Here is an 18,372-nt window from a genome sequence, read left to right on the forward strand (position 1 = left end):
ACTTGTAAGTTAGTTTTGTCCTATTTAAAGGTTATTTAGATATTTACACTAAAACGTAAACCAAAAATACTTTTTGTTTGTTTTGCAGTAAGAGGAAAATAATCACGAATCAAAACATACAAAATATTTATAAAACATTTTACTTCTAGCAACACTGACACGTGTACATCAAAAATGACCTCTACTGATGAGTTCAGTATTTTTCCTGTAAGTTATGTTCTGTTAGGACGCCTATTAGTCGTTTTCTTATGACACAACAAATCCTACGACATCTGGCCAAACACATGAAGAAAAAAACGAGTGCTTACATTCAGCAGCGTACAAAATTATGTAAAAACTGTTAAATAATAAAATCTGTGTTTATAAAAAAATATATTACGTTCTATTCATTGCAACACTAACACTGAAATGAAATGTGGCTTGACGTTATCCTTTGTGCCTTCAAAATATTTACACACGTACAAGTGGTGAGTAGTTATAGTGGCTCCTGTTTTCAGTTTCACCTCACAGGTCGGAAGGGCGTGACCAGTCACAAGGGCAAAAGGTCCAGGGCTCAGGCTGTTTACATAACAGACGCACTTTTCAGTCTCCTTCCTCTCAATCGCTTCAGTTTTCTCTCTCTCTCTCTCTTTTTTGCAGAGATTGTCTCCAGAAGTATTTTTCTGCTGTCAAAACGCAGAGGTATGTCTTGTGATTTCAGAGGAAATTGCCAGGCGTTCCTCTGGCTCGTGGGGTTTTCAGCAGACGGTATGCTGAGGAGACGAGGGGCCGTCCGGCTTCTCAGCTGTGGACAGGTCCGACGTACGGTCTTTGAACATCGGCGAGATGTAGAAAGCCTGGCGGTGCGGGGAGGAAACAGACAAACACAAACACGACTTTGAGACACGAGCGGACTCTGACATGCGGACGCGCTCCGGTGAACCAAACAGGGACGGTGAGGAATACTGACCACCCAGTACGCAGTGAGAGCCCCCTGCACGTATCCTGTCAGCACGTCCGACGGGTGGTGCCAGTAGTCCGAGATGCGGGTCAGACCCGTGTAGACCGCCAGGACGACCAGGAGGAACTGCAGCAGCGGCCTCAGCAGCCGAGCGCCGCGCCACGTCAGCCGCGCCTGCAGGTAGAACTACAAGCAACAACATGTTTAATGCTCTGGAGGTCATTCAGTGTAAATGAGTAAATCAGGAAAGAAATGAAATGCAGTTTAAAGCTGACTGTGATAAAAAAAAAAATTAAATAAAAAAAGAGAGACATCTGTTGGTTGAAGTAAACGGACAGCACCGAGAATCGCCAGAGCTCTTTTCCCAGGAAGATGATAAAAGTCGTGAAAGGTTTTCTTTTGGACTTTCAAACCTGTTAGCTTTCTTTCTACTTCACTGATAAAAGAAAAGGTTTTCCATTAATTAAAACCCCCACTTCATATTTGTAAGACTTACTTGCAAACCCCATAATGTTCAACTGTTCGAGAACAATTAGTTCTTTTTTGCCATCGGAAATCTGGAACAAACTTCCAGAAAACCGTAAAGATGTCGAAACACTGACTTCATTCAAATCAATGCTAAAAGCCTTAATGTTTAGAGCTGCCTTTACTCATAACAACTGGAACATTGATCAATATATTTGATGTGTATTTGCTTGATGATTTTAACGATGGCATTTGACAAAATATGTTCATTTCTTATTTCGTACATGCTAACTGTACGATGTTCTTATGACGTAAAGCACTTTGAACTGAATTGTTGCTGAAATATTAATAACTCTAAGTATTTTACTATAATATTATAACAAAATTGCTCTTACTCTGTGAGTTTGTAAAGACGTTTCAAATTTTTGGTCTGATTATTTTTACAGTGTCGACTCTCCAAACGGAGTCTGATTGCTTCACTAATTATTACCTTAATCTGAATTCAATGTCTAAAGAAGTTATAAGGGGTTTGTTTAGTTTAGTCTTATTGAAAATTGTTTTTTTGTTGTTTTTTTAATAACTGTAAGCTTGACTTGGAGTATTAAAATCAGCGAATTGAACTCGATCTACCAACTGATGAGGGCACCAGGGTTTACACACAAGCTCCCACATCCACACACACACATCCACACACACACACATCCACACACAATGCAGCAGAGCTGTGGGGGCGACGGCGACGCTCCTCCAACAGCGAAACAAAGCGACATTTGTCCGCCTCGTATCCTTCGCTCCCCGTCCTCGATCATTCTTTCACTTTTTGTCGCTAACTGCACTGACGATAAATGAATGCAGCAGGAATTCATTTTTTTCCAACATATGAACACGCCGACTGTAACTAGAGGAATATAAATGTCACGAGTTTGGCTAGTCAACGAGAGCGTTTCGTGGTTCTTGATAATTTAAGTAAAATTTGACCTAAGACACAAAGCAAATACAGAAATCCATCTAAAATTGTTTAAGAAGCTCAATAATTTAACAACAATGTTTATTATTTTTTAACAGTATTTAAAAATCATTAAATAAAACTTGAATTTATGATATGTTAAAATCTTTACTGGCAAATTCATTTTATTATAGTTACTTTTCTGAAGAAAATGATTTCAAACGTCTTAAAAAAAAGACCCTGACGTCTGATTGGTGAACCTGCACAATAACATAATATTTAAGTTCATTATGAACTCATTAGAACTCGACTATCAAAGAATTAAACACACACTCACTAATGTGGTACATTTTGAAAAATAGTTTGTATATGGGTTTATAAAGTTACACTTTCAGTAAGACATAGACAAACTTTAAATAATAATTTCTTTAGCTGACGTATTTCCATTTTTATGAAAAAAAAAAGAAGATATTTGTAGAAAACGTTGAAACTCACCGCTAAATACAGCAGAGAGTACATGGCAAAAGAGGCGTGGCCAGAGAAGAAGGACTTCCTACAAAAACAGAAAAAGGCATTTAGATTTATAAGTAACTGAAGGTCATCGCACAGAAAATTCATAAACACGTCGTTTGCTTTTACAGGTGAAACTCAATAAACTAGAACATCATTTGTTTCAGTATTTAAATACAAGAATGGACAGTTTTATAGATAAGCTGTCACCTAGTGAAATATATGGCCATGAATTACTGCATTAATGAACATCCTTTTACTTGCGCACCGTTTTTGGTCACAGTTTTTCCTTCCAATCAATTTTCCATTGATTTGTGGTTCACCCTCTGAAGGCTGTAAATAGCGAATGTTGGTCTTTATGTAATATTTTCACATTTTTGTGAAACTAAATTTTGGGCTTTCATTCACTACAAGTTAAAATTTTAAAAAAGATTTTTTTTTAAAAAGATGCTTGAAATAAATTATAATATGAGTTCCAGTGAGGCTTGTCTGTTAGATTAAAAGTACATTTTGAAAATAACTTCTTAGCAGGTATTAAACATACTTTTCATTAAAACCCACGTTTATTTGCTCATTTTTTATTGGTCTGCTGTAATATTTTTGCCTTTAATGTTGCATTTTCAGATTCGGTAAGTAAAAATCATCGTAATTTACAGAAAAATTGACTTATAAACTGTCTGTCTCTATTTGTTTTATTTAGTGAAGTGAATTAATGAAAGGAATTAAAACTTACATACTACTGTGTTTTATGAATTAATGAAATAAACGAACTTTTTAATGACAGTTTAATCTGTTAACCCACACCTGTATATGGTTATAGTTTTTTGACACATCATCAGTCGGATCCTCACCTGGCCTCTTCCACTAATTGGTGGTCAGGGTTGGTACACTTCACGCCTGTGGCAGTCACGTACGTTCCCTGCGTGCAGTTGAGCGTCGCGTATGTGACGCCGCACACGTCCAGGAAGTGAGGCCGCAGCCGCCCGACGCTGAGCTTCGCCATGTTGGTGAGCGACTGGCCGACGCAGCAGCCGAACAGGAAGGAGCCCAGCTCCTTGTACAGGCAGGAGACGTACAGGTTCTTCACGAACGATTTGGAGCTCACTTTGTGGAAGCGCGCCCGGAAGCACTCCCCGAGCGCAATCTGAAGGTTGGAAAAAGTTCAAAAAGGAAGAGAGAAACGGGTTTTTTTTTTTTTTTTTTTAAACGAGTTGCTGTGATGGGAGGTCGTCTGTGTGGGAGGTGTGTGGGGGGGAGAGAGGGGGTAACACGTCGAAAACTCACTGCCAGGCCTGTGATGACGATTCCACCTGCGGTAAGAAGCTTATTTGAAATGACTTCTTGGGACAGATAAGGGTAGGCGATACTGGGGTCTCCACATGTGAAGCCCCTCTGGAAGGGTTTCACTGCCTTCAGCTCGCATGCGAAGAAAGGAATCGATGCTGCGTGGACAGAGAAGAGGCGGACACTGGGTTAGACCAGCAGATAATTCTAAAGACTCTTCTGGTTTAAAAAACACACACACACACACACACACATGTAAAAGTACATGTGTCACAGAGAAGTGGACGGGCGACGAAGGAACATCTCTGATATGCTGAAAAGCCGCAAGTGTTAACGACGGGAGATGAATTTTAATTGACCGTCAGGCAAGAACGCACCGGCCTCTCAGTCCAGAGAAAACATTCCGAGCTCTCAAATATTCTGTCATTATTGCTGTTCTAATTGAATTACCTTTTTTTTATTATTATTATTTGTCGCTCAAAAAGCAACGCTCCTTGATTCTCAATCAAATTTCCACTCCTTTCATTTTTAATGAAAACTCACGACAGCGGTACTTTGTGCAAAACCTTGCAATAAATATGCTGGAATGCTAATGCTGAGTGCATCGCTGAATGTAGCTCTGAAGCACCCGCTCGCATCGCCAATTCACAAATAAAAACACTGCGAAGGTTTCGAATCTCTTTGACAAGCTTATGCAATTTCTTTTTTTTTTTTCTTTTTCCCAGTGCGGTCTTTTAAAGGTCTTGGAGAGGAACGGCTTTGTTTGCGACCGTCAGACTCACCTGCGGTAAACCACTGGACAGCCACTCTTATTTTGAAATCAGATTTCTTTGCATCCTTAAACCACTTCAGACTCAAAAATCCAAAGAGTTTCATGCAAATGTTTTGATAAACCTTGAAGCTGCTATCACATTTACATCCCAGGTGAAAAAAAAGTATACTTTAATATACTTCAAACATACTTTAATTTGTGAAAGTACACTTTAAGTAAACTAAATATTAAGTGTACTACCTATAAGTATATCTGAAGTACACTAAAAATACACTTGTACCAATTTTGAAATTAGAACTTTAAACACACTTAAGCAAAACTGTACCTTTTAATATATTAAATAATAAAGTATACTTTAAGTGAACAAAATATGAATTATGTATAAATTTTTAAGTGTCTTAATAATATTTTACTATTATTAAAATTGCATACAATAAAAAATGATAATCATTGAAGTATATTAAATATATATTTTTTATATAATTCTGAGACAGAATTATTACACTCAAAATATAATAATTATATCAAAATATAATAATAAAGCTCTGAAATATATTTAAAAAGTATACTTTAAGTACACTTGAAGTTGTTCCAATAAAGTACGTGTAGTATACTAAAATATACTACTAGTTGTAATTTAATACTATTTAAATACTACTAAAGTATACTAAGCACAAAATAAGTAGTTCCAAAATAGTACAGTTTAAGTACATTGATAGAAGTATACTAAAGAATGTTAAAATTTAGTATACTAAAGTATACTTTTTTTCACCTGGGATGCAACAGTTATTTAAGGCTTTCGGTTGTTTGCAGTGGTTAGCTTGCAATGTTAGCTTAACTACGGTAATTCAATTTTCTGTAGACTGGGATAACTTATGCCATAAACGTCAATTTTAAAAAATTATACTGATCTGTTGAGATATTTCTCATTATGTTTTAATACAGAATAGGGTTGCAGGTAGCAATTCCAGTTTTCTGGCCGATCGCCAATTACCGATCTCTAGGATGCCTGACATGCCGATTCTGATTTTGGCTGATTTTTATTTTATTTTTTTGTCTGAAATGTGCTAAATAAAATAAAAAAGTCACTGAAGTCAGCATTAGTTCACGTACCATAATCTGACATCGATTAAAGCTGAGGCAGATGTTTTGTACAAATAAGGAAAGTCTTCGACAATTTTTTTTTTTTTTTAGAAAAATCTGCAATAAACTCCCAATTATTAGCACTAAAAAGTGCAGGGATTTGTTGATTTTGCGTGAATTTCCACGATTGAAGAAACTGGAGGGACTGATTGATATAATTTGACAGCAAACAGATAAAAACTGCATTAATTTGATTAACATAATATTTAAGCACACCTAGTGTTCAGTCTAGAATCTAGGGTCGCATAAAAAGCTTTGGTGGGCCGGATTTGGCCCACGGGCCTCGAGTTTGACACATATGGCCCAAGCCATTTTACGAATGCTCTGTAGTACAGGGGATTGAGAGAGAGGAGAAAAGGTCAAACGTTGATTATTTTTACAGGAAAACAACAATGAAGAATGTGGAGGTCACCAAACTACTCCACTGGGATGTAGAAGAAAAGCAGCAGAGATCTTCTGTTCCCTGAATGAACACAAGCTGAATCCACTGAGACTGGAAAGAAAGCAGTAAGGCAGAGCCCCAACAAAGACCCAGCTCCCACTGCGCATGTGTGTGGGAAGGTTTCTGTTGTTGAGGAGGAAGAGGAGGGTGAAGGAGGGGGGCGTTGTTTGTGACTCCAGTTCAACTCTGCCCAGCAAAAACAAAGAGTAAATGGAGCAGCAGAGCCAGAGCCAGCTTCACACTGTCTCTGCTTGTCTCTGGTCGTCCGGCCCCTCTCTGCCTCTTCCTCCGTTGTCTGTTTTGCATTCCTGCGCACACCGAACAAAGCAGGGAGTGGAGAGATAAAAGAGATACAGGGACTTCTCACGGTGCTGCCTCTCTTCTCAACTTACCCAAACTGTTGTTCAAATGAACCACTTCTCCCTACAGCTTTTCCTTTTAACCGATAATAATATGTAATTGGCCCTTGTTTATTGCTAGCGGGTCGGTCAGCAATGGGCGATGCACGCGAACATGTAGTGCCCATGAACAGTAAGCGTATGTCTTTAAACCAAAACCTCCCCAGACTTTCCCTGAACCCTGAGAACTGGAATGTTGTCATGGAAAGAGCAGAAATCCCCAGGCAATGCACAGACCAGCTGGTACAGAGCGCTCACTACGCCACATGAAGAGGGACAGAAGGGTTCGCATGTAGATGAAAGGACGACCTCTCAATCAATTTAAACTACATGCCCTGTAAAAAGACCCCAGCTGGAATAACGTTCTCAAAGAATCACAATATTCCCTTAAAACGTAACTGCTTTTGTTTTTATGTGTGCTTTTGGGCATAATGCTACGCATTGGGGGTGTCCCAATACAACTTTTTCACTTCCGATATGATACCGATATTGCGACTTTGTGCATTGGTTGATACTGATATTGATCCGATACGATATCAGCACAAATCGTACACAATTTTCTTATTTCGTAGCGTGGAATGTTATTGATCAAGTTATATAAGTCAAACAGAGAACAGTAGTCAGCAACAACTGGTATGTCACCAGCTGACTCACAAAGGTCTGTGTGAGGGGATAAAAGAGCAGCTGATACAATTTGATACTGATATTGGATCGTTTTAAAGTATCAATAACAAATCGGGACAACCCTACTATATATTTTGTCTTTTTGCGTTACAGAATAGCATATGTCTAGCAAGCTAATGTTAGCTGGTTCAGCTGATATCTGCTGGTTATATTGAACTTGGTTAGTAACTAGTGAGGCTAGCTGCTCAGGTAGCTAGCCTTCAGTCAGCTGCTTTACTCTCCACTTGTACAGTGTTACCCTAATAAAAGTGAGTAATAAATGGGTGTGTAACAGGATCTTGTGACACCTTTTAGTCAAAGTAAAGGCTGACTCGTAAAGCAATATTTAGCTAGTGTGAGCATGTGACTTCTTCAGTTGAAATAAGTGTGAGATGCTAATATGTTGTTTGAGACTTATTTTGAAAGGCAAAAGGAACAAGTTTTGTATTTCTGAGCTATTTTGTTAAAGTAGTCATTACATTAAGATGGGTTGTCCATGACATTGATTTGGTGCACATAGCAAAAAAGAGAAAGATTGGTTTGCAAACAAAATACAAACATCTTGTTAGAACTGTGACATTAGCACCTCCAGCTAACAGTTGGCTAGAGATGCTAATGTCAAGCAGGTTGTATCTGCTTCGGGGTTTTATGTAGACGATAAACTGAAAAACTATTTCAGTCTTTTAATGATTTGAGCAAAGTTTGAAATTCATTGAAACTTTTTTTCTTCTGTTAATTAAAACAGAAGAAAGGAGTATTTTTCAGTGTATTTTAACAGCAGGATGACCGATTATGAATACCACAATGTATGGATGAGTCAAATCTGGACCAGAGTATTCTATACTCATTTATGATAACTCTTAGAAAACAAACAAAAGGGAATTTTAATATGAAAATTGTGGTTTAGACAAAATATAGCTAAAATCGATATTGAATGTTATATCATCTCTATAGACCTAAGAGTTTCCATATCAGCTCTGTCCAGGTTTTTTAGTTGTGAAAATATTTCCAATCAGCTAAAAGTGCTGCTTTCGCTTCCTTCAGTTAGCAGTTTTCAGCAATCCAGACAATCCTGTTTTACTCTGTGCGTCACACAGCCAAACAAAACACTAGTGTTACAGTGCCCGGAGGGCAAAGGAATAATGTGTGATGTAATATATTTTTTGTGTTTTTGAAACTGTCACTTTTTAAAACTGGGACATATTTTAAACTAGTGCCTATACTTGCAAATCAAATCTGAAGTTATTTTAGTCCTAATATTTTGATGAACAGTTTCAGCTGCTGGGTTTCTTCTGTTATCTAAGAAAACAGGAAGGATTTAGAAACTAAGCAGAAGATGACATTGATGAAGTTACAAAAAAGAGGTAAGTACAAACACATGAAAGAATCATTTCAACACCAAAAGAAAAAAGTAAAGCCAAGGAGCATGCAAGGTTTTTTTTGTCCAAGTGATACAAAAAAATATGCAATAACGAATATAGTAAATGAATATTACAACTATTAAAATTGGAAAAGCGAAACCCCAAGGTCACAGGGGACTCAGTCATTTTGAAATTTTCAAACGTATTGAAACATTTTTAAAAATGTTCTCTCAAATGTGTGTGTTTTTTCCCCACAAAAAGCGACTCAAAAAGTTGTGATTGCGTCCAATAATCAATCCGTGCAGACGACCAAATAACTTCCTCAAATTATGTCGCTGTATTTACATAAAATAACACGATACATTAAAGAAAGGTACTAAAAACTTTCTCAAACCTGTTTTTAAGTGCTGCTACTGTTCAAACATGCATTTAGCTGTATATAAGCCTTTCTGAATGTATGTTTAGAGTGATCGTTTACTTACCGAGAAAAAGGCAGAGGAGGTCTAATCCCACCAGGAGCCTCCTTTTTGACAGAGCAGGGCCCGTTATCTCCAGGAGTTTCTTCCCGCTGTCCATCCCCATCACTGCCGGCTTCAGGCTGACCTTCTTGTCCGACGCTTTGAGCTGGAGCTCCGCACTCGGCACGGTCGCCGTGGTGGTGTGCGTCCCAAACGTATCCAACATTACGTCTGCCTGGCTGCGGGTTGAAGCTCAGCGTAGAGAGAGAGAGAGAGAGAAAGAAAAAAAAAATCCCAACTCACAACAAACTTGTAGGCAGGAGCTTCTTGAGTGCGTAACCCGAACCGTGGCTGCGTGTTATTTAAACTCTCCCAGGAGATTCACGTGCTCACACGTTACAGTGTTTCCGTTTTACGTGTTTTTTTAAATTATTTTTTTTATTGATATTCATTCATCACTGTCTGGCCAGGCCTGCCCCGACCTGTTGCTGCTGATTCATCTGGAAGATATGACGTTGTTTGCGAAACAAGCCGGGATAAGATCGCGTTCCCTTTATTTCCGTTAAGAGGGAAATTACCAGATTCAGAGAATCCCTCCAGGGAAGGATCGGAGAGAAATGCATCAGAGATTTGTCAGTGTCTGGAGGAAAGATAGCTTTCTTCATCACTATTCACTTTTCATTTTTATAAGCCAACATGTAAAGTTACAGCAAAATGCAGTAGATTGTTTAAACAGTGCTGTGAAAGAGTAGCTACTTGCAGCCTTAAAAATCCAACGTTTTGGTTCTTGTCAACAGGCAATTACAGCCCAAATAAATCCAGTAAATTAAAAAGTTTTCTAAAATTCCGTTTATAAAGTGAAAACTATTTCACTTAAAGGGAACATGAAAAATATATTGGTGTACGTTTGAGTGTCTAGGAGTGCAAAACAATTTTATTATCTTCCAATGCTGATGGATATATATTTTTTGGCGTTATATTTGTCATTCTGTCCATTTTCCTCATTTCCTTGTAGGTCACCACTACATTTACGGTAGAACTGCCGTAACTGCTAAACTTATCAGCCTGATAAGCTGCACTTCCGGCTGATCAGTTTTGTCAATCCGTATATGTTTGTTGTATATGATGATAATAAAAAATAAAAATAAAAAAAAGTTTTGTCAATCCTCCATTTTTTCCCCTCGCTGTGATTTTGTAGTCCAGGTTCGGTTAGGCCGCATTTGCAAGTAGATAAGTCAAAATGTTTGGTTCTGGGGTGGATTTACCCACATCCTTCCTTACATCGCCCCAGTGTCTGGTTAAACCTTTGTTAGCGCTGTGTGCTAGCTTTTAGCTGCCTCTGAAGATATAACTGTACTGCATTATAATTATTTGGCTTTATTTTTTACACATAATTCAAACGCACTCCTTTGACATTCTTGATGCTCCTGTTAGCTAAGTGCTAAAGTTCGAGGCTTTGTTTACTTCATTCATCTTGTGCTAGCGTTAACTCGAGATGTTAGCACATCTTAATACGTGTCTGACATGCGTAGACACTAGAGTTAAACTACACTGCATATTGTGTAGTCATCTTAAACTTAGGAATAAAAAGTTTCTCTGACGGTGGATAAACATTGCTGCTGTCAAACTGCAAGTATGGCCAAAAGGAGAGGAGTGGGACTTTAAATAAGGGATCTGTGGAGCTTCAATATCGTGAAATTCAGACCAAAACAATGCAGTTCTACTTTATACCATAAGAGAATGATTTACATGTGGAAAGGAAGCATTTAAAAGCTCAACATGTCCACTTTAATAAACAAAATTGTCATTGGAAAACAGTTTTTTGTGATTATGTATCTTGTCTGAGTAATCTGAATAAGCTATAATGTAAAACGTCTGTGAGTCACCTAGTGGCTACTGGACACTTGTTAGGTTGTCACAAGCAAACAAACAAAAAAAAGAATAAAGAAAAGAAACCTGTAAAGAGGACATTTTCACTAAACTGTAAAGAGGTAATTTCTGGAAAATTTCAGAGTTTGCTTTTAATTAACCACAAGACTTATTTATTTTTTGAAACAGAAATGAAACTTTGTCATATCATGTATCTGCATTTTATCCTTTATTTATTTATTGCTTTTTTCTCATTGGAAACAAATTAAGATTTTAAAAATAATAATTTTAGTAAATGATGAAAGACATACTGAATCACAAGTGAGCCAGTCCTGAGTTAATTGATATGGCCTGCAGGTGCCTCCAGATGGTTCTTAAAGGTGTGGCCTAGTGCAAGTCATGGATGGCTCATCAAAATTAACCAGGTTTGGTTTGTTGGGGGCTTTTTGAAAATCATATTGGATTGGTTTAAGTAGTGCTCTCTCTGATATCCCAGGGGGCAACACAATCAGTCACTACACAACTAGGATCCTCACTAACCTAACAGTTTCAAGGGTCAATAACGTGATTTATGAAGTATTTTCATATGTATATGTTTCTTAACTTAAGAGCAACAACTGTGTTTCAGAGTAAACTTTCCTGAGCCGTGTATCTGCAGATGTCGACCATTTTACATTACCAAAATCCGCAACTACAGCTCCAATAAATATCATGAAGGAACTGATTAACTCTAATCACATTATTAAGATATACTGTAAACATCAGTTGAAAGTCAACCATAAAAAGCACCAATTAAGCTTTTAAACTACGTAGATGGATGAAGTGACAGAAGAAGGACGACGCCACAAAGGTACAAGCTGAAGAGATTTATTGAAGGAATTGGATGAAGGGGAAGACTGAGCTCGGCTTGGTCATCTGGAGAGAATGCTGGAGGGGTTGGGCGATGAAGACTCAGTGTCGGGGTCTTCAGGAAAATGTGTTCCACTTTCTTTTCCCAGAGCGCTCTTGGGACCCTGCAGACGAAACCTGCAGCGAAAAGGAGCAAAGCATGGCTATGAGATGGAGGGAAGGAAAAGGGGTATGAGAATGATGGGATGAAGAGGGATGGGGTAAAAGAGGTAGAGGGTAAAGAGGGGTAGCGTTGATGAAACCCTAACAGAGAGAGAAGAACGGGTGAGGTGTGGTTTTGGGCGTAGCCCTGCTCCAGAACTCATCATATTAACTTCATTTTTAGGGTTTCTTGCTTCTTGTAATTGTGTTTTCGGGGATGTTTTTGCGTAATTGTGTCATTATCCAAAGTGAAACATGTCCTGCAACAAACCTCTAAAGACATCAGGAAGTTAAATCTTAGTCACAGATGGAGTTTCAAAATGAATAACAACCCTGAGCATCCAGTGGTTACAAAGTGAATGTTTTGGTGCGGCCGTCACGCAGTCATGATCTCCATCACGAGGAAAAGTTGTGAGTAGATATGACAAGGCGGGAAAACCAAAACTTTTGACCCAAGTCATACAGTTTAAAAGAGAATTATCCCCTGATTCTGACTAAACCTCTGAATTAAAAAAAAAGTTGGGGAAAAAAAATCTCTAACAAAAATTGTTCTTGAGAAATTTTCTTGCATTTGGCAAATAGAAATGATTCTAGTAATTCTAAAACAAGAGAAGTTTGGTCTGATTTGACTTTAAACAGTGAGGAGAAAAAATATGTGTATTTGTCTTTGTAGTTGTATGTAAACTTCTGGTTTTATTTGAAGATGGAAGAAGTTTTCAGATTAGGTGAAACAAAGGGATGTGTTTTAGTTTGTTTAATTAAGGATGAATCACCAGGAAGTCATTGACAGACCTTTTTATGCCTGCGAGTTTTTTATTGATCTGATGTAATACTCTAATCTGTAAATATTAAGTTTACATTAGCTGATACTAGAAAGCCATCATAATCAAGATGAATAAAAAAATCAGTCTCTGCCTCATTAATCCAAACAATGTGTTTCACTTGGAGATATTTGCTGAAATAAGTACATTGAACATGATATCATTGTTAAAAGCAGCTTCATTATCTGTACTGGAGGATTTCAAATTAAGTGACGTACAAACTTTTCCTTTTCTGTTTAATAAGGAAATTAATAATATGTAGAGTAAAAGCAATAGACTGGCTTGTTTTTTGCATGTCTTTTTATCCCCAAGAACAACTAATGAGGAAAAAGTTATATCCCTTTACTCCTCCAGGGGGCAGCAAAAGCTCTTGAATTGGAGGTTTTCCCTGTGTTTTCTGCTCTTCGTCAGCACTTTGGTGCTTTTTTTCCCCTGTTTCTGTACATAGAGGAGCACTGAGTGACATCACACACACACACACACACACAAAAGAAAGCGAATACCTTTTTAAACATGAAGTGAAACCCGCGACAGTGACTTCCCAGGGAGAAAGCCCAGCAGCGCATCACGGTGCTGTTTTTGTTTTGATTGAAAAGTGTCAAAATGAAGACCTGACCACAGAAAATCCAAAACAAGATCCGTGTGTCCAGATTTATGACGCTCCGCTTGCGGCAAATCGCTCGTATTCCTTGTCTGAGGGAAATGACGTGCGCCCTCCTCCGGTATTTCAACACTTACTGTAAAAAAGGTCTCATGTCTAAACGGTGAGAGGTATGGCCCTACTTTCTCACGGAGTCGGTACTTCATCATTCAAGGCTGATGATGAAAGACAACAGATGTGTGGAAATCTGCAATCTATAAAATGTAATAACTCCCTTGGACCATATATTTGTTTATTTTTATTTTTTATTTTACAAATTAATTATGATCAACATTTTTGTTTGATCAAAAAATTATTTGCTAAAGATTTCTACAAAATAATGGTAATTAAAGCGCAACATGTCACATGAGATAACAGACTGCATTAATAAGTCTCCATCAGGCTGCACATCTGGATGCTATAGTTTCACTCCACTCTTGCAAAGCTGTTCAAACTCTGTCAGAGACTTTGACTGGGCCATTCCAGAACACTCAACCTCTCTGTGTACCTTTGGGTCGTTGTCTTGCTGTAAATAAATGATGGACATTAATTACTCCTCCAGGATTGCTTGCATTGTTTATGTTGTCTTAATGGTAGCCAGGAACACTGATGTGAACTTCCAGACACAGCAGGTGTCCTCGTACTGCGACACACTGCACTCAGGTGAGGTGTTGAATTAAGTCTGTCACTTTAACAGAGAGAAATATTCATCTTTTTTTTCCCCTTCTTACATATTTCTCTTTAATCAAACAGCCGGGGTTTTTTTTTCCCCCACACTGAGAAAATGACTTTCATTGATTTCTAAAATTAATAAAAGGATAAAAACATTCCGAGGGAGTGAACACTTGTTTAGGCAATTCATTTCAGTCAAGTTTGAACACATTCCTGCCTCTACACTGAAAGACCTTCAGGCAGTTTAGATATTTTAAGAAAAACTGAAAGTGATCCTCACTCAGCTGGGTTTTTATCCCAAGCTTTAAAAAATAAACATGGACTTTTGAAGACCTCTGTGTGTTCTTTAAGGAACAAAGTTTTGTGGGACTTTTTTTTCCATGCCCCCACAAATGCTTATATGACATTTAACAAGAGTTTGTCCTGCTTGCAATGTTAATTTTTCTCATTTTCTCTGTTTCGTAGCTACTTCCTCATCTCTGTCACTCCTACGCAAAAAGAGTCCCTTCATCTTTTCCCATCACAGTGCTGCACTTCTCAATTTTCATTCCTTGTGATGTTTTTTTTTTACTACTTAGGCACTTTTTTTCAGTTTGTTTAGAAAGTATTCTGTCTCTTCATGTGATGTGTGGACTTTTGCGGAGCTGCAACAGTGAAAGTTCCTGAACCAATCTGAATCTTTGAAAAAGATGAAAAACAAAAACTCCTAAGAAACCTCAGGGAATAGAAAGCACATAACAAAGACACGTTCTCTCAAAAGTAAAAGTCTGGTAATGAAACTTATTGTAAAATGACAGCTTTGGAGTTTATGTGGACTCTTTTAGCTAGCTAAAATACTTTGCTAGCTAAACTAGCTAAGTATTTTAGCTAGCTAAAAGGCTCTAACTAAGTCTTTTAGCCAAATTGGAGGAACAACTTGAATAATGGAATACAGGAGGAACAATTATTGAATAAGATCAATAATCTATGTAAAGTGCTAAATATTAGAGTGATGGCAAGAATACCTTCTAAACTCAAAGACTAATAATTGCAGATTTCAAATATCTTGCTATTTAAATTGGTCCTAACAGTGAGATGACATTCAGTTTATTTACCTACCAGTTTACAATCCATGTCTTCTCAAGGCACTTTACAAAGAAAGCCACTTCAGTTGAATCACAAAAATTAAATACATCAACTGTAACGTCTGTATGAATGGTTTGAAATTAGTTTTTTGTAAAGTGCCTTGAGATGACATGTTGTAAATTGGCGCTGTATAAATAAACTCCGCTGAATTGATTTCCAATTTGATCCGAGATGTCAAAAAAATATTCAGTTTATTGTGCAAATTGGTTAAAAAGTTTTCTATTGAAGGAACCCCAGCTCTGGAAGTGTTTTTGACACCCCCTGAAAAAATGACACCCTGAGTGGTGAGCCGGCTCGCCTGGATCAATTACTTTTGGTATTCACTTGAAATACTTTTTCCACATTGAGAAAATGACTTTTGGAGAAGTTTCTGATTGTCTTTGAGTTGCAGTCAGAACCAAGGCTTGAGCCCTGCTACCTAAGATGTTCTCAACAAGACCAGGAAATAACTGAACTTATTAAATAAATAAATACCTTCCACACAGATATCAATTTTGAAAATTCCAATATTAATAAGTAACAATATTATACACTGGTAATCAAAATCAGCTTTATTGGGCAAAGCTGTGTGCGCAAACAAGGGATTTAATGTTAGTTTTCAAGCATAAAAAAGCTGGAATACTAATAGCTACAACATGCGTAATATGTTGAATTAGATCAACATATTTTTTAGAGATTAGAGTAAAAAAATGCATTAGGGGAGTCTGGAAAATTCCTTAATTTGTGAAATGGTCCACAAATACGTCAGTAACTGCAGTCGCTCCAACAGATTCCAGGCTCACAAAACCTCTGGGAGAAATTATTAACAGACTGTGCAGCTTTTCAAACTCAGACGTTTGTTTTACTAAATATGAGACGCCTAATTGAGGCCAGGAAGCTTGTGATGAAGGTTGCTTTCTTGACGCACTCATGTATTTCTACTTAAAATATGCAGGCTACATGATATTGGTAATCTGCAAACTTTCAAAACAAACAAACAAAACAAAAAAACAATCAAAAGAGAGAGAGAGAGATAAAAATGTGACGGCATCAGAAGCGCAGCACTTGTTAGCTTGCTGAAATTTACAACAGAGTGAATCATTAAATTTAACCCTAAGGCACCTCCTGACTCTTGTTTGTCTTCATGCAACAGTTGAGTTCCCGTTTTCGTGGCTGCCACAAACATTCCTGTAACACCAACATGCTGCAACATCAGCGCATTAAAAATAGAGTCTGAAGATGATTACCATAAATGCCACGAGTAAAAGCATCAGCTGTGGAAGAGCAGAGCCTAATTTTCTGTGGGAAGCTCTCACCATGTGCAGCATTCACCGTGAGCCGTGCGTGACTTGTCTTACTGTAACAGAGCCAAAGTCCTGACGGGAATCCAGTACATCAAATCGGTTCGGCCACAAAGCAATTAATGACTGGCACCTACTTTCATCTGATCGGATCGAATCCCAAAACGTTATTCTGACCCAGACGATGTACATCTGAGCAAAAGCATGTGATGAGACGCAAAGCTCTGAGATGCTCCTTTGAAAGTCTTAATGTTTCACAGGGCCGGATTCACAAGAGTTAGGGCCACTGGGCTGGGGCCGGTCTTGGTGCCTCATCCGTAGGGGCATGAAAGTGTCTTACTCATGCAAATTTTAGTAAGTTAATATGTAGGTCTTTACATCAGCAGGTGGTTTGAAATGTCCCGTGTAACCTGGCTCCATGTTGGTCCCAGAAAGATGCAGTACAACTTCAGAATTCTCAAATATGTGAGCGTTGCAAGGAGTTTTAATGCAACATTAAAACTCCACGCTTTAAATGGGCCAACTCAAGGCTCCAAAAATGAAAAACACAGACAGAGTTTATGTGAAAGGGATTCGTTTACGAAATGTAACATGAGCATCATTTGCAGTCAAATCACCAATACTCAATTTGTTTTATGTAAAAGTCACCAACTCACTAACCAGAGGTTGAAGTTTACACTATTACATCTTATGTCCTCTTTTTAAAACAGTAGATAATTCTGGTGATTCTACTGAGTCGTTGACTGATTCATTTTTTTTGTAGATGTTTGCTGCAGAAACAGAGGAACTCCTGGGGACTATTTGGCAGTTGAAGCATATTTCAGACTATTTATTTAAAAACACGCTTGTTCTTCTGTACTGGAGCCAGAATGTGCAGAGGCAAACCGGTACGGTTCTCATTAGGAAATGTTCTGATGTGAAATTTCCTCCTCCGTTTGATTTAAATATAAATCTGAAACAGAAGCAGCGCCTGCGCCTTCACCTGGGGAAGGTTTATGAGATGCAGTGTGACATTCTGTCGCCACAAACCTGGACCTATTTACCTATTTTGTCTGTGTGCGTGTGTGTGTGTGTGTGTGTGTGTGTGTGTGTGTGTGTGTGTGTGTGTGTGTGTGTGTGTGTGTGTGTGTGTGTGTGTGTGTGTGTGTGCGTGTGCGTGCGTGTGTGTGTGTGTTTTCAGAGGCCTTCTTCTCAGAGGGCAGGTGTGTCTGCTTTCACTTATGTGCGGTCTGTCTGTGTTTTTTTTCTTCCTGCACCAACTCATCTCACCAGACTTTTTCTTAACCAAAACCTCAGAACAAAAATGTTTTCCATGATGCATCGACAACATGAAGCGCCTGACCAATGAAACACCTTGTTTCAAAACGAAGACTTGAACTCTAACAGATCGGACCTGCCCTGTTCTGCACGAGAAATACAGCACAAACTTTAACACACGTGAATGTTTGAACCTTTCTTTCCCACAGATGACACGTAAGAGCTTTTTTTAAAAAATTTTTTATTTCTTGCAGTTTGCGGATGCGCTGTTCTGTT

General features: G+C 38.1%; 1 protein-coding gene across 1 annotated transcript; it reads right to left on the bottom strand.

The window, feature by feature from the left end:
* Nucleotides 1-124: 124 nt before the first annotated feature.
* On the bottom strand, nucleotides 125-9,844 carry LOC103462875 (phospholipid phosphatase 3-like). The gene is made up of 6 exons (XM_008405940.3): nucleotides 9,407-9,844; nucleotides 4,146-4,303; nucleotides 3,713-4,005; nucleotides 2,847-2,904; nucleotides 950-1,126; nucleotides 125-836 (listed from the first exon to the last, which is right to left on the bottom strand). Exons 1-6 carry the CDS (start codon nucleotides 9,606-9,608, stop codon nucleotides 738-740), a joined length of 987 nt encoding a protein of 328 aa, XP_008404162.1. The 5' UTR covers nucleotides 9,609-9,844; the 3' UTR covers nucleotides 125-737.
* Nucleotides 9,845-18,372: the final 8,528 nt, after the last annotated feature.

This window comes from Poecilia reticulata, chromosome 1 (genome assembly GCF_904066995.2).
Source record: "Poecilia reticulata chromosome 1, P_reticulata-male-v2, whole genome shotgun sequence".
Taxonomy (NCBI): Eukaryota; Metazoa; Chordata; class Actinopteri; order Cyprinodontiformes; family Poeciliidae; genus Poecilia; species Poecilia reticulata.

Excerpts from the sequence above, each read along its gene's own strand:
- LOC103462875 (XM_008405940.3), bottom strand. The coding sequence starts at position 9,608 with ATGTTGGATACGTTTGGGACGCACACCACCACGGCGACCGTGCCGAGT. Across the intron at positions 4,006-4,145 it reads TCGTCATCACAGGCCTGGCA|ATTGCGCTCGGGGAGTGCTT; the intron begins GTGAGTTTTCGA and ends TCCAACCTTCAG. Across the intron at positions 1,127-2,846 it reads ACTCTCTGCTGTATTTAGCG|TTCTACCTGCAGGCGCGGCT; the intron begins GTGAGTTTCAAC and ends TGTTGCTTGTAG.